This window comes from Hemicordylus capensis, chromosome 1, assembly GCF_027244095.1.
Source record: "Hemicordylus capensis ecotype Gifberg chromosome 1, rHemCap1.1.pri, whole genome shotgun sequence".
In the NCBI taxonomy this organism is placed as follows: domain Eukaryota; kingdom Metazoa; phylum Chordata; class Lepidosauria; order Squamata; family Cordylidae; genus Hemicordylus; species Hemicordylus capensis.
In genome coordinates, this window is record NC_069657.1 from 52,579,466 (window position 1) to 52,593,978 (window position 14,513).

General features: G+C 39.7%; 1 protein-coding gene across 13 annotated transcripts in view; it reads right to left on the minus strand.

Annotated features, from left to right (window-relative positions):
- The window catches only part of MIPOL1 (mirror-image polydactyly 1), a 324,358-nt gene that overhangs the window by 140,381 nt on the left and 169,464 nt on the right, over positions 1 to 14,513 (minus strand). For 12 of the 13 annotated variants that reach the window (XM_053275029.1, XM_053275075.1, XM_053275066.1 and 9 more), the window contains one exon: positions 6,045 to 6,152. The exons of the other annotated variant lie outside the window; for it this stretch is intronic. In XM_053275029.1, the coding sequence (XP_053131004.1) occupies positions 6,045 to 6,152 (108 nt within the window). The remainder of the gene's footprint in view (positions 1 to 6,044; positions 6,153 to 14,513) is intronic. 13 annotated transcript variants of the gene reach the window in all.

Here is a 14,513-nt window from a genome sequence, read left to right on the forward strand (position 1 = left end):
AAAATAATAATAATAATAATAATAATGAAAGCCTTCATTGCATTGCCTCACACATGGATACTAAAATGTTTAGAAACAACTGGTGTCAGCAAAAACATTGATATTTATAAAAAAAGCAATGAGCATGTGGAGTACACAGTTAACAATCAATGGCGAGACACTTGGACAGGTTAGCATTAGAAGAGGCATTTTCCAAGGGGACTCGCTATCCCCTCTGTTGTTTGTAATCGCCATGACCCCACTTTCACAAATACTAAACAAAACAGGCCTCGGATACCAAACATCTAAAACATCCAGTAAAATCAACCATCTGCTGTACATGGACGATCTGAAGTTGTATGGAAAGTCCCAGTCAGAAATCGAATCACTGCTAAACACTGTCCATATATTCAGTAGCGATATAGCAATGGAGTTTGGACTAGACAAGTGTGCTGCATTAATAATGAAAAGAGGAAAAATAAGAAAAACAGAAGGAATAGAACTGCCCAATGGAAGCAACATCAAGAACCTGGAAGAGAAAGAACATTACAAATACCTGGGCATTCTCCAGGCTGATAACATTGCACACACTGAAGTTAAAAGAAAAATGGGAAGTGAATACATCAGGAGAGTTAGAAAAATCCTCAAGTCCAAACTCAATGGCGGGAACACCATACAAGCCATAAACACCTGGGCTATACCTGTTATCAGATACACTGCAGGAATAATAGACTGGACCCAGGAGCTAGAGATGCTGGATCATAAGACCAGGAAAATAATGACCATCAATCATGCTCTGCACCCCCGCAGTGATGTAGATAGGCTCTACCTCCCTCGCAGCTCAGGTGGAAGAGGAATGCTGCAAGTCCATCAAACAGTAGAGGAGGAGAAAAGAGGCCTTGAAGAATATATCAAGGACAGTGAAGAAGATGCACTTCAAATGGTCAATAACGAGAAACTATTCAACACCAATGAAACAAAGCAGGCCTACAAGAAAGAATGAGTCAAGAACCGAGCAGAAAAATGGAGAAATAAGCCCCTGCATGGTCAATATTTGCACAATATAAGTGGAAAATCAGACACCACCAAGACCTGGCAATGGCTTAAGAATGGCATCTTGAAGAAAGAAACAGAGGGTTTAATACTGGCTGCACAAGAACAGGCACTAAGAACAAATGCAATAAGAGCCAAAGTCGAAAAATCCACAACAAACAGCAAGTGCCGCCTTTGTAAAGAAGCTGATGAAACAGTGGACCACCTAATCAGCTGTTGTAAAAAGATTGCACAGACTGACTACAAACAAAGGCATGACAAGGTAGCAGGGATGATACACTGGAACATCTGCAAAAAATACAAGCTACCTGTAGCCAAAAATTGGTGGGACCATTAAATTGAAAAAGTTGAAGAAAATCAAGATGTAAAAATATTATGGGACTTGCGACTATAAACAGACAAACATCTGCCACACAATACACCAGATACAACTGTAGTCGAGAAGAAAGAAAAACAAATTAAAATAATCAACATAGCAATACCAGGGGATAGCAGAATAGAAGAAAAAGAAATAGAAAAAAAATCACAAAATACAAAGATCTACAAATTGAAATTGAAAGGCTGTGGCAGAAAAAGACCAAAATAATCCCAGTGGTAATTGGTGCCCTGGGTGCAGTTCCAAAAGACCTTGAAGAGCACCTCAACACCATAGAGGCCACAGAAATCACCATCAGCCAGTTACAAAAAGCAGCTTTACTGGGAACAGCCTATATTCTGCGGCGATATCTATAACAATTGACAATAAAATTCTGGCATCCCAGGTCCTTGGGAAGGACTCGATGTCTGGATAAAACAAACCAGTCAATAACACCTGTCTGACTGTGTAAACAAGAAATAATAAATTAATAAGCTGACAATGCTGTGTGTATATTAACTATAAAGGCTTCTTCCACCAAGACTTCTTTATTAGAAGCCAGCATGGTGTAGTGGTTAGAGTGCTGGACTAGGCCCGGGGAGACCTGAGTTCAAATCCCCATTCAGCCATAAAACTAGCTGGGTGACTCTGGGCCAGTCACTTCTCTCTCAGCCTAACCTACTTCACAGGGTTGTTGTGATGAGAAACTCAAGTATGTACTACACCGCTCTGGGCTCCTTGGAGGAAGAGTGGGATATAAATGTAATAAATAAATAAATAAATAAATAAAATAATGCGGAGATAAAATACCACCCACTAGATATTACAAGTTAAAAACAAAACTGGTTTCATTGTCAATACATCATGCTCAATTGATTACGACTAACTAAAATGTCTTGCAATTCTTAAATTCCTTTCTCACAAGTTAAGCAGGAGGTGAGGAAGAGAAATGGAGGAGGACAACATAACAAGCAACAATCACTTCAGCTGCAACAAGAAACAATTAACTCAGGGAAGTGAAAAGTAAGGACAACATAACAGCAGGAACAAGGAACAATTAACTCTACTTCTATTATTTATTTAGACACTACTATTATTTAGACACTGATGAATTTCATAGCCGAAACCATCTCAACATTAATATCTGGTTTTAATTTCTCTGTATACATTGCCTCCTTTATTTTATGCTTCTGCAAATTTCTTTTCTCCACCAATACAGTTATCTTAGTTCCCACCACGCGTCCAGCATGTCCCCTGCCCCATGTATAGACAATGGCTTAGTAGTGTTCCCACTTGTTCGCATAGCCAACAAATGCTCATTTTATCTATCCATTATGTAGAAAAAAGAGCATTTCAAACATGGCCCTAATCTTGAGCCATTTTTGGAAGGGTGGTATATAAATCAAATAAATAATAATAATAATAATAATAAATAATATCTTATAAATCACTTTTTTATACTACCCCAACCCTCTATCTTCTCACAAATAGCACAAACTTGAAACTCACACTTCTTCTTATCATATAATTGACAGTTAACCAATTTCTGACCATGCAAGTGGTTGCCACGCATGCGCAGAGGCCATGTGTGTGCTGGCTTCATGCAGGAGCAGCTGGGAGACACCTGAAAATTGTGTCAAAAGGGCAGCGCTGAGATTATGGCAATGGTGGCAACTGGAGGAAGAGCAAGTATGGACTTGCTCTCCTCCGCTTTAAAGGGGCTGTGTAAACCCTCATTTTTAAAGGGATGTTTCTGAGATTCAGAAACATTCCTGTTCTTCGATATAGGGGTTATGTACTGACATTGAAACTGGTTTTATTTTTAACCTCTAATATCTAATGGCATTTTATCATTTATATTTTATCACTGCATAATAAAGAGATCTTGGTGGAAAAAGTGTTGTTATTATTACTATTATTATTATTTCCTCATGCTGCATTCTTTTGTTAAGACAGAAACAGTCCTTTTGTGAGCAGAAGAGTCTTTCACCAATGGAAAGGCACCTTTGGATCCATTGTGCAGGGATGAAAGATACAGCAGAACCACAATATTTGAGGATCCAGCATCTGTGGATAGGTGGGGAATAGACACCCGACCTCGGTATACGGTGGGTGGGTGGGTAGAGGTTTTTTAAGAGTTAAACCTGCATATCCACGGGTTGGGGATTTTTGTGACCAGGAGCCACTTTATGGCTCATTTGGGGGGAGGGGAGGAAAAAACCTGCAATTTTCAGCTAATGTTCTGCACTTGCGAAGTCATTGCTGGACTGTTGGGGATGCACGAAGCACGGTAGGCCACTTCCCTCTCCATTTCTAGGGCCTTTTACCCTTTAAAAAAAACACAAAAAACTTTTCCCAACCTCTGGGAACCTAAGCCCTAGATTTCCATAGCCCCAATGACTCAGTATTCGTGGTTTCTGTTTCCGCGGTAGTAATGGAGAATGGAACCCCCGTGAATACTGAGGTTCTCCTGTATTGCAAACTGGACAACATATTGCTTAGAAGGAAAGATTGTGGGCTTGTGTGTTCAGGCTATGTTCTCATACTTGCATACAACCTTGCTACAAATATGAACATTCATAAGTACATACATGTTTTTAGTCCAATCCAGCGACTGGGTACAGAAGAAGTAGCTTTATAAAATGGGCTCTAATGACTGCTGTGGCACCCTAACTTTAAAATATCTGATATAAGAACCCTGACAGACATTTTGCCAATGTTACTGGCAAGCACATAGACACTAGTATTTAGGAGGGGGCAATAGTTCAAAAGTTTATACCTATGTGGCCAAAATAATAAAAGCTGGTCTTGTTTTTGATAATTCAAGAATAACTGAAGTAACAAGTATATGGAGTAGCTGTGTCAGCTGTCTAAATTTGTCAGCCGTCTAAATTTCCTCTCATCCTATTGCTTTTTGTGCACCTCATAAGAACTACAGAGGATCAGTTCTATCTTTGCTGTCTTATGAAAGTTAAATGGATTACTAAGGCTCAGTTCAGTCATCATGTCATGTCAAACCATGGTTGGTGCTAATAATAGTTAGGAACCCACACCATGGTTTGAAATTCCAAATAGACAAGCAGCAAACCACAGTTTAGGGTAGTTTATCTGCTTTGATTTTCCATCTGCTTAGCACTCAGCTTTATAACAGTATAAATTCACTCCTGTTTCCACAGTGCAGCAAACTCTTGAGGTGGAGCAATAGCCATAACTGTGGTTTGTGAGGTCAGACACAGCATCAAACTACAGTTGTCACAATCTGTAGTTTGCAAATAAGCTTCAAACCTGTGATTTAATATCCGGATTTTGTAGCCCTTCAAAATGATGGTTTGAAAGCTGGATCAAACTTGTTATGCAGCCTTCAGAGACATATTTTTGGCTGGCGCGGGGCATTTTGGGGGAGAAGGAGAGATCAATTACTCTTTCCCCCATGTGATAGGCACTGTGGATCTCAGGAAGCTCACTGAAGCGGGGATGATTCTTCCCAGTGTGCAGGCACACAGTGAAGATGTCGGCCAGTGATCCAATGCATCTTTAGTCAGAAGTTCAATGGGGCTTACTCTTGGTGCATAGGACTACAGTCTGAGTTTTCCTAACAGAGGGAAATGAAAGCAGCATCCCACTTTATGAAAAATCTCAAATCCATTTATTAATGGCCGCAACTGTTTTCACATTCCAAAAGTAACAAATCAAGACATTTGAAATTTTGTCCCATAAAACTGAAAACAAATAAGCAAGAACTAAGTTAAAATGTGAAAAGCAAAAACAAGTTTAAACCAATAAAATGGTGACTTACGTTCTGTCTTCTGTCTCCTTTGCACATGTTGGGATCAAGTGGAAGTACAAGCATTTAACATTCTTTGACTCGGGTAAGCTGGGCTTTTCATGCTGTTTGATTTTAGCATATTGTTGTTTTTCCATTTTTATTTTATTTTACAGTTTTGGTTCAATTTTTGTGAACCACTTCATGATTATTTTTATCTTTAAGAACAGTATAGACATAACTTAAATCAAACCAATCAACCAACCAACCAATCTTTTGCTGGAAAGAATACTGTGGCACCACCAAAGTTCTGTTCTAAACTTAAAGTACAAATCCCCTTCAAATATTCTCATCTTCCTCTGTCTGTCTCCTCCCTTTTATCCTTTTTGACAAGACTTTTTTCCCCACCTGGAACTGGAAGAGGAATAATAAGCTACCCTTTTGCAAACAGCAGAATCAACTGTGTGGTCACTACCAGGATAGGTCAACAATCTTATTAATATAGCACACACTACCTGAAGCATATCAAATAGACACTCTTTAAAAATATTCATTTTGTACAGTTACCATTGGGCAAACAGCGACAGTCTCCCCAGTATTGTAAAACTATACTGCCAGAAGAGAACCTGTATGGATTTAATGTTAGTTACCATAACACAGCCAGTCAGTTTGGAGAATATGTTGTTTTTATCTTGTTGTGCTCATAGACACACATACACATCACAAAATAATACCGTAACAGAAGGGTGCTGTATCTGTGTTTAAAGAAGGGGTTGTTGGCAAACAGCGCAGCTCACTTCTGCTGAAATGTACACAACTGATATATGCAGCACAGAAAGCTGGCACCCAGGGCTTACAACCTTAATTTGCCTGCAAGAAGGAATGGAGATTTACCTTCAGAGCACGTTCTTGATTGTTTTCAGCAGTCAGATGTCTCGTGTTGTTTGCAGAAGTCTGGTTCTGCTCTTTCATATGATGAAGCTCCTGCTCCAGCCGTTTGCACTGCAACGAGGAAAGAATCCCATTAAGTAAAGGAGCTGGGGCATATCTTTTTTCCCCAGCAAGCCAAATGAATTAATGTAAATAAAAACGGCCATATATTTTTCCAAAGAATACTGCAGTGAATCAAACGTCAGAGTTAAATATGTTAAGACTGAGGAGATGCAATAACGCAGCTCTTAGTCATTCACTCATGGTATAGGAAAAAAAAGATAATTTAATGTTTCAAGGAGGCGTGCAAAATATTCAAAAGATTAGGTATAAATTATTGACCACCTTCTGTGTTTGAATGAAGTGAAATTTTTGCACTGAATAGTTAAAATATAAACATATATAGGATAAGTACACTTGTACCTAAAAGTGCTGAGCCAAAGATACAGATGGAGGGACGTATTGCTTATTAAAAGATAAAAGCAAACCAACCAACCAAAACAAACCTAGATAACACTCATTGCAAAACCTATCTTGTTTGTATTAACAATGATAGTTTAGTATTAAGGAACCATACCGTGCGAGTGATTTTGTGTGATGTGGAGCATGCTTTTTAAAAAAATTTAAACCACCAACATGTAGGCCAATATCTTGAATGCATTCAAATGGTCACCTAACCAATTTTCAAAGAGGCTATGCAGTTGAATTCTTGACTATCCTGGCTTAAGGGCAAAATTGACTGTTCACAAGGAAAAAAAAATTCTAATAAAAATAGAAGAATTCAAGATCAAAAATCCACAAGGTTCCAAGGATAAGTGAGAGAACAATAACTGAAGTTAAAATGCAGAGAAGGGATTCTCTGAAAACCCAAAGTAACATGAGACAAACCCCGTTAAATAATTTGAATGCCAGAAATAGCATAGAAATGACAAAATATTTATTATTATTATTATTATTATTAATTCGATTTCTATACCACCCTTCCAAAAATGGCTCAGGGCGGTTTACAAAGAGAGATAACAAACAAATAAGATGGCTCCCTGTCCCCAAAGGGCTCACATTCTAAAAAGAAACATAAGACACACACCAGCAACAGTCACTGGAAGTACTGTGCTGGGGGTGGATAGGGCCAGTTACTCTCCCCCTGCTAAATAAAGAGAATCACCATGGTAAAAGGTGCCTCTTTGCCCAGTTAGCAGGGTTATATAGTACAAAATAGAACAATACTGTAGTACAATAGTACAAATAGTCAATGCTGCTATTAAAAACACTAATGATTAAATAAATCTGTGCAGAGAAACTTAAGGAATGGCAGGAAACAGACATTAATATATTCGTGCCACATCCCCATACCTTTAAAATGGAGGCCAGTACATACCTGCTCCTCCTCCGCTACTTCTTTAATCGGCGGCACTCCTTCCAGCTATCTTGGCATGCCAGCAGCGATCTCCCGCAGCTGACCCCGCACTACCACGCCTCTGTGCATGCCTTGCAGGGTCTATGTACGTGCCGGCATCAAACGGGGGCAGCTGGGGGAGAGTGCCGCTGGAGCACCACGATAGCTGGGAGGAGTGCTGCCAATTCAGGGAGTGGCAACGAGGAGTGGAGGAGCAGGTATGCACCAGCTCGCCTCTGCTTTAAAGGTGCAAGGGATGTGTTACAAACTGCCCTTCAAATAACAATTTGTGCACATCCCTAATATAAACAGTGCCAAAGAAATCGTCAGTAATATAACCAGCACTAGCACCAAAATCTCAAAAAACTAAAAGAAAATGAACATCCCTCACAACATTTTAAGTACAATATAATTACTGCTTGTATGTAGATTGGTAAGAAAGTTTGGTGAATAGCAAAAGAATCTCTCCCACTGCATCTTCTAGGAAATGTTCAGACACCTCTTTCTCTTCAGAGGAACAGAAGCTTGGGTTGGAGTACTCCCTCCCAATAAGCTTTTATGTGAAAGCCTGACTCTTCTACCACAGACACTACATTCAGAACCTCTCCTGAGCCTTCAGAATCAGCGAGACTTCAAAAAAACTTACTAATAAAGAGCCCCTGGTGGCGCAGTGGTAAAACTGCCGCCCTGTAACCAAAAGGTTACAAGTTCGATCCTGACCAGGGGCTCAAGGTTGACTCAGCCTTCCATCCTTCCGAGGTCGGTAAAATGAGTACCCAGAATGTTGGGGGCAATATGCTAAATCATTGTAAACCGCTTAGAGAGCTCCGGCTATAAAGCGGTATATAAATGTAAGTGCTATTGCTAAGTGCTAATATCATGCATATGTAGAATAAGAAGGCTAATGAATTCTAACCATTCTTGATGAAAATGCTATCTTAAGACCTGTTCACATGATATTTATATAGTTAAGCATTTCTACTCTGCTCTTCAGCCTGATGGCTCTCAGAGTGGCTAAAATGTCTTTAAGAATGACGACAACAACAGAAAAGTGGTTAGAGTGCTGGACTAGAACCAGGGAGACCCGAGTTCAAATCCCCATTCAGCCATGATACTAGCTGGGTGACTCTGGGCCAGTCACTTCTTTCTAAGCCTAACCTACTTCACAGGGTTGTTGTGAGGAGAAACTTAAGTATGTAGTACACTGCTCTGGGCTCCTTGGAGGAAGAGCGGGATATAAAATGTAAATAATAATAATAATAATAATAATACCACAATACAATAAAATTATCAGAGCACCAATTCAGACTTAGTTAAAACAGGTCTGTGTGTGAATAAAAAGTTCTTCATATATTATGAAAAGGCTTGGTGCCAGGCGAGCTCTTCTGGGGAATGCATTCCAGAGCCAGTACACCACAACTGAAAAGACCCTATCTTAGGTCACCACCAACCTCAACTTTGAAGGCAAGGAAACCTGAAGATGGGCCTCCAAAGATTATTTTAAAATCTGGGCAGGTTTCTGGCAGTGTTCAGGAGCTGGTGCACACATGACATTACAATTTCCAGATGGAGGCTGCTTTGTTTCACTTCTGGTGACAGATGTCATCATGAAGAATAGATAATGTTCTCCAGAGGGATCCAGACTTTTATATTTGACCTTTGTGGAAACATGCTGAAAATTACTCAAGCCATGGCACGCAAACAACTTTCTATTTGCTTACAGCAGTTATACAGAGAGATTTAAAGGAGAGGCATAGGAAGGTTGGAGCAGGCCCTGGGACAAGAACTGAAGATGGGCCCCTGAAGCCCATGCCTTCTTCTCCTCCCCCTGCCCATGTCTTTGCTGCAGATGAAGTATAAAACTTCATGGTGAAGAATAATTCTTCATGGTGAAGAATAAATAATTCTTCATGGTGAAGAATAAATAATTCTTCATGGTGAAGAATAAAACATTCTCGGCATGCCCTTTCACTCCTATGCAAATATCATACACTCCCACTCCACAAACAGATTCTCCTGAGGCAGAAACATTTTTTTAAAAACATATATTATCTATCACAATCACCTTATATATTCATGCAACATCATACGAGATGATTTTGATCTGCCTGTTCTGGATGGGGTCACACTTCCCCAGAAGGAACAGGTACGCAGTCTAGGGGTGCTTCTGGATCCAAGTCTCTCCTTGGTGTCCCAGGTTGAGGCAGTGGCCAGAAGTGACTTCTATTTGCTTCGGCTGATATGCCAGCTGCATCCGTTTCTTGAGATAGACGACCTCAAAACAGTGGTACATCTGCTGGTAACCTCCAGACTGGATTACTGCAATGCACTCTATGTGGGGCTGCCCTTGTACGTAGTCAGGAAATTACAGTTGGTCCAGCATGCGGCAGCGAGGTTGGTCTCTGGGTCATCTAGGAGAGACCATATTACTCCCATCTTGAAGGAGTTACAATGGCTGCCGATATATTTCCGGGCAAAATACAAGGTGTTGGTCATAACCTATAAAGCCCTAAACAGCTTGGGCCCTGGGTATTTAAGAGAATGTCTTCTTTGTCATGAACCCCACCGCCCACTGAGATCATCAGGAGAGGTCTGTCTGCATTTGCCACTGGCTTGTCTGGTGGCTACTCAGGGACGGGCCTTCTCCGTTGCTGCCCTGAGGCTTTGGAATGCGTTTACTAGTGAAATAAGAACCTCCCCATCTCTGACAACTTTTTAAAAGTCTTCAAAGACACATCTGTTCACCCAGGCTTTTAACTGATATTATTTTGATTGTTTTAATGTTGTTTTTAGACTGTTTTAAAATGTTAAATTGTTTTTTAAATTTCTTGTTTTTGTTTTTAATTAATGTTTTACTTTTTTAATCTTGTTGTAAACCTCCCAGAGACGTAAGTTTTGGGAGGTATAAAAATATGTTATATTAAATTAAATTAAATTAAATTAAATTAATTAAATAAATAAAAACAACAGTGAGTGGACAGCAAAGAGTGAGTTGTCACTAAGCTGGTGCCCCCTGTCTCTCAAGGACCCTGGGACATTTGCCCCATTCAAAGCATTTTGGCCATAAAATGTTCATTGGACTTTACCTTGTAGACAGATGCATGGAAATAACCAGACCATAGTTAGAAATAGATCATATATCTGAATAGATCTTTAATAATGTTACTTTGTATCAAATGATAAATCATTCAAGAATTTAATTTGGGTTATTTTTTTTAGGCACTGAACAGTGTGAAATTTGTTAGCTATTTGACACATACTGTGCATTAAAGAAAATGTGCCAGAAATGTTTGGAGAGTACAGTTTTAAGAATAATCATGGTACTTGCCCTGTGTGTGATTTGAAGTAGATTTTATATGCACATGTATATTTAAGACCTGTTTATTTTGTAGGTATACTCACTACTAAATCATGATTTAAAATTGCAATATAAGCAATCTGTGAAGAGACCAGATACATAATGCCAATCAATAAGCAAGAGCAGATTTTAGTGGAAAATAAGATACATTGTTCATATTGAACTATTTACCCTCATAGCCTCTTCCAGATGTGCAACTGGCTGGTGTCCAGTGCACAGTTGTAAATGCTCAAATCCTGCTAAAATCAATGGAATTTCAAACAGTGGACTGGACTGTAACAACCATTTCCTATTATGTACCAACAGTTTCGTGTTGTCGGTACAACCACAAGTGCCTCTTAATGGAGTAAAACCAGTCATGGGGCCCCTAATTCTGACTGGGACAGAGGAGGTTAGTTTTTTCTTGTGATACTGTTTTCTCAACAAAAACTACCCCCAAAGCTGCTGTCTGCCCACAAAACAGTAATTTCCTTAAAAGAGTCACCCTGGGAGGGTCATACAGCAGCATCAGAAGGCAATTTCATCAGGAAACTGGCACAATGTTAGTCAACCCCTTCCTTGTACACTGCGGTCTCAATCAGAATCAAATGCCCTATGGCAGTCAATTAAGACACACTCTAGTTTTAAGAATGTTAGTTGAAGCAACTAACTGCATGCATCGTTTGACCCTAAGATTACTTAAACTACCTGAATCAGTAGTGGTGGTGCAAGGAGTCTGTCAGAAGGAGCTGGTGACGCAGGCTGCGGATGGGATGGATACTAATGGAGGACATTGTTTAGTGGTAACGGAGACAGGGACAGACCCAGACTGCATCAGATTCACGGTGAAGGTGACATATCTGGAGAGCAACTAATGGAGAGCAACTAACTAACTAATACTGTGCACAGCTCTGATTATCTTGTTTAAAAACAAAAACAAAAAAAACAGACTGCTGAAGAAAAGAGTAAACTAAAAATGATCAGGAGACTAGTACTCATCCTAAAAAGAACTACAAAGGAAAACTAAGGAAGTCAATAGGTTTTAGTTTACAGAAAATATTACTAAGAGAAAACATGTAGACATTTATAGTATATGATCAGTGGATTAATACAATTCTGACCGACATACATTTATAAAATCATAAACAGTGCAAAGAAATAGCAATAGGTTTAGGACAGTCAAAATAAAGTATCAGCCAGTACATAATTAAAGGAATTTGCTATCATACAAGATGTGGTGATGGTCACCAGTTTTGAAACTGTACAAAAGATTTAAATTCATGGAGGACAGGTGTCTTGATGGCTACAAGTTCAGTGGAGATGGGCATGGTTCTCTCTAACATGCCTTACCAACTACCTTCCCAAGTACTTTATCAGCCAAACAATCCCCTCAGATATTACAACTGCTAGTGCAAATTTTTATCTATGTTTATATACTGCAACCATGACGGCAAGAAAATAACTTTTATCAAAAACAGCAAAGTGTGTGTGTGTGTGAAAAGATACCAGATTCTAGAAAGTGATGTTCCATGAGTTGATACAGATGGAATAAAAAATGTTGACTGTAGTGGAGTAGAGGGGAAGCACATAACTCAGGGTAGAGCAGCTGCTTTGCTTATGTAAGGCCCAAAGTTCAATGCCCTGCATCTGCAGTGAAAAAGACCTATGCTTAAGGTCTCTGCATAGCCAATACGAGTCAGAGGAGTCAGTGTTGGGCTAGGTGGACCAATGATTTGACATTGTGTAAGGCAGTTTTGTTTGTTCTAGTCTATCTTTCCTGAGGAGGCTCAGTTTGGAAGTAGCTCTTGAGAAGACCAGGCTCAGATGAGGGGAGGCAGCAAACATTTCTTTTCTAAAGAAGAAAGCAAGCAAGCAAGCAAGCAAGCAAGCAAGCAAGCAAGCAAGCAAATAAATTGATCAACAAGAAAGCAAGGGGGAAAGGACAAGGTGAGTTTGTGGGAGCTATTATTTCTTAGGGTTTGATTTCTGGATGGCTAGGGAATTATTTTTGACAGGGCAGTTTCAGTTTCAATTGTGCCTAGAGGAACAGTGGGTGGGGATTAGCTGCAGGTGAGTCACACAGCTGGTAGGAGTGGCCACATTCTTGAGGAGGTTCACTTTTGCAGCAGCTCTTGAGAAGACAAGGCTCAGCACAGGGAAACTTTGCTACCCAGAGCTTTGAGAACAGGATCTCAAAGGAGTTTAGCATGGAGTTTAGCAGGGAAGTGTGTGGGGAGGAGCACAAGTGGTCCCCCTTTATGACAACAGAGACACCCAGTTTGAGAGCAGGTGAGTACTAGCCCACTTTTGTAATTTTCTTGGAGGACAGAACTTAAAACCTTTAATTAGCTGACAACTGCAGCTAAGACAATTTAATTAATTAGCTGACAACTGCAGCTTTCAAGTAAACAAGCTCTATATTCTAAATAGCCAATAAAACCTGTTGTTGTTGTTATTAAAATGGAAGTCCTGCCCAAATGATTGGAACAGAAAGGAACATAACTTCTGACAAAAGAAACGCAAGGAGACAAAGGGTGCAAAAAGAGAGTCTGAGGAGCATCTAGACTGAAGTATCAAGGGGAATAACGAAAACCTTTTTAAATATATGAGAATAAGAAAACCTGCGAGGAAGGCAGTTAGACCCTTAGAAGATGAGGGTGTGAAAGGGATTATTAAGGAAGATAAGGAGATTACAGAGAAGCTGAATGAGTTCTTTGCACCTGTCTTCACAGTGGAGGATACTAACCATACACCTACTCTGGAACTGAGCTTCTCAGGCTTGGAGGCTGAAGAACTAGGCCAATTTGAGGTGAAGAGAGAGAATGTTCTAAACTGTCTTGAAAAACTAAAAGTTAGCAAATCGCCAGACCAGATGGCATCCACCCAAGAGTTCTGAAGGAACTGAAATGTGGAATCGCTGATCTACCAAAAATATGTAATTTGTCCCTACAATCAGACTCTGTACCACAGCACTGGAAAGAAACTAATGTAACTCCCATTTTGAAAGAGGGATCCAGGTTTGTAGTGGATTAAAGCCTTTGTCTCAGGGCAAGCTTCCTGCTGAGCTGTTTGGCTAGGCTTCTCCTAAAACTATTCTATATTACCAGTAAGTTCAAAATTCTGCCCCACCTTTTATCAACAGAGCTTGAATCTCCCTGGGCTTGGGGTGGAATCTCAGTGAAAACTCTATTTTGCTATCAGGTAAGTACAAAAAACTTCCAAGTGGTAGCCTACACAATAAGAAAACTGATAGTTGCTGAACGTTTGAGGATGTGTTTGCACCAGAGAACTCCCACCTTCGGCCCCCCATTTTCCCTGAGTTAAGGACCAACTCAGAGAGGCTTGTAAAAATAAAAGAACTAAAAAACAGTTTTATTCAATTACTACAGACTGTTTCCATCTGAAGCTCTCTCAGCTTTTATATACAGTTAAAAATTTAGTAAGTTACAAAAATATGTTGTCTTTGTGCATGCTTAAATGTTTATAGTGTCTTTTGCAATGCCCTAGGTAAGATGGGTGTACGCCAGCATTTCTTATTTTAATTACGTTACAGGTAAACAATACTAGAACAGCATCAGGAATATGCAAAAGCACACACACTAAAGAAATATAATTTCCCTAACACAAAGTCTGACTAAACAAACTTCCCCCTAAATTAATCTTCCCGAAGCCAAAGCCCAGGCTTCCTTTCCTTGAACTC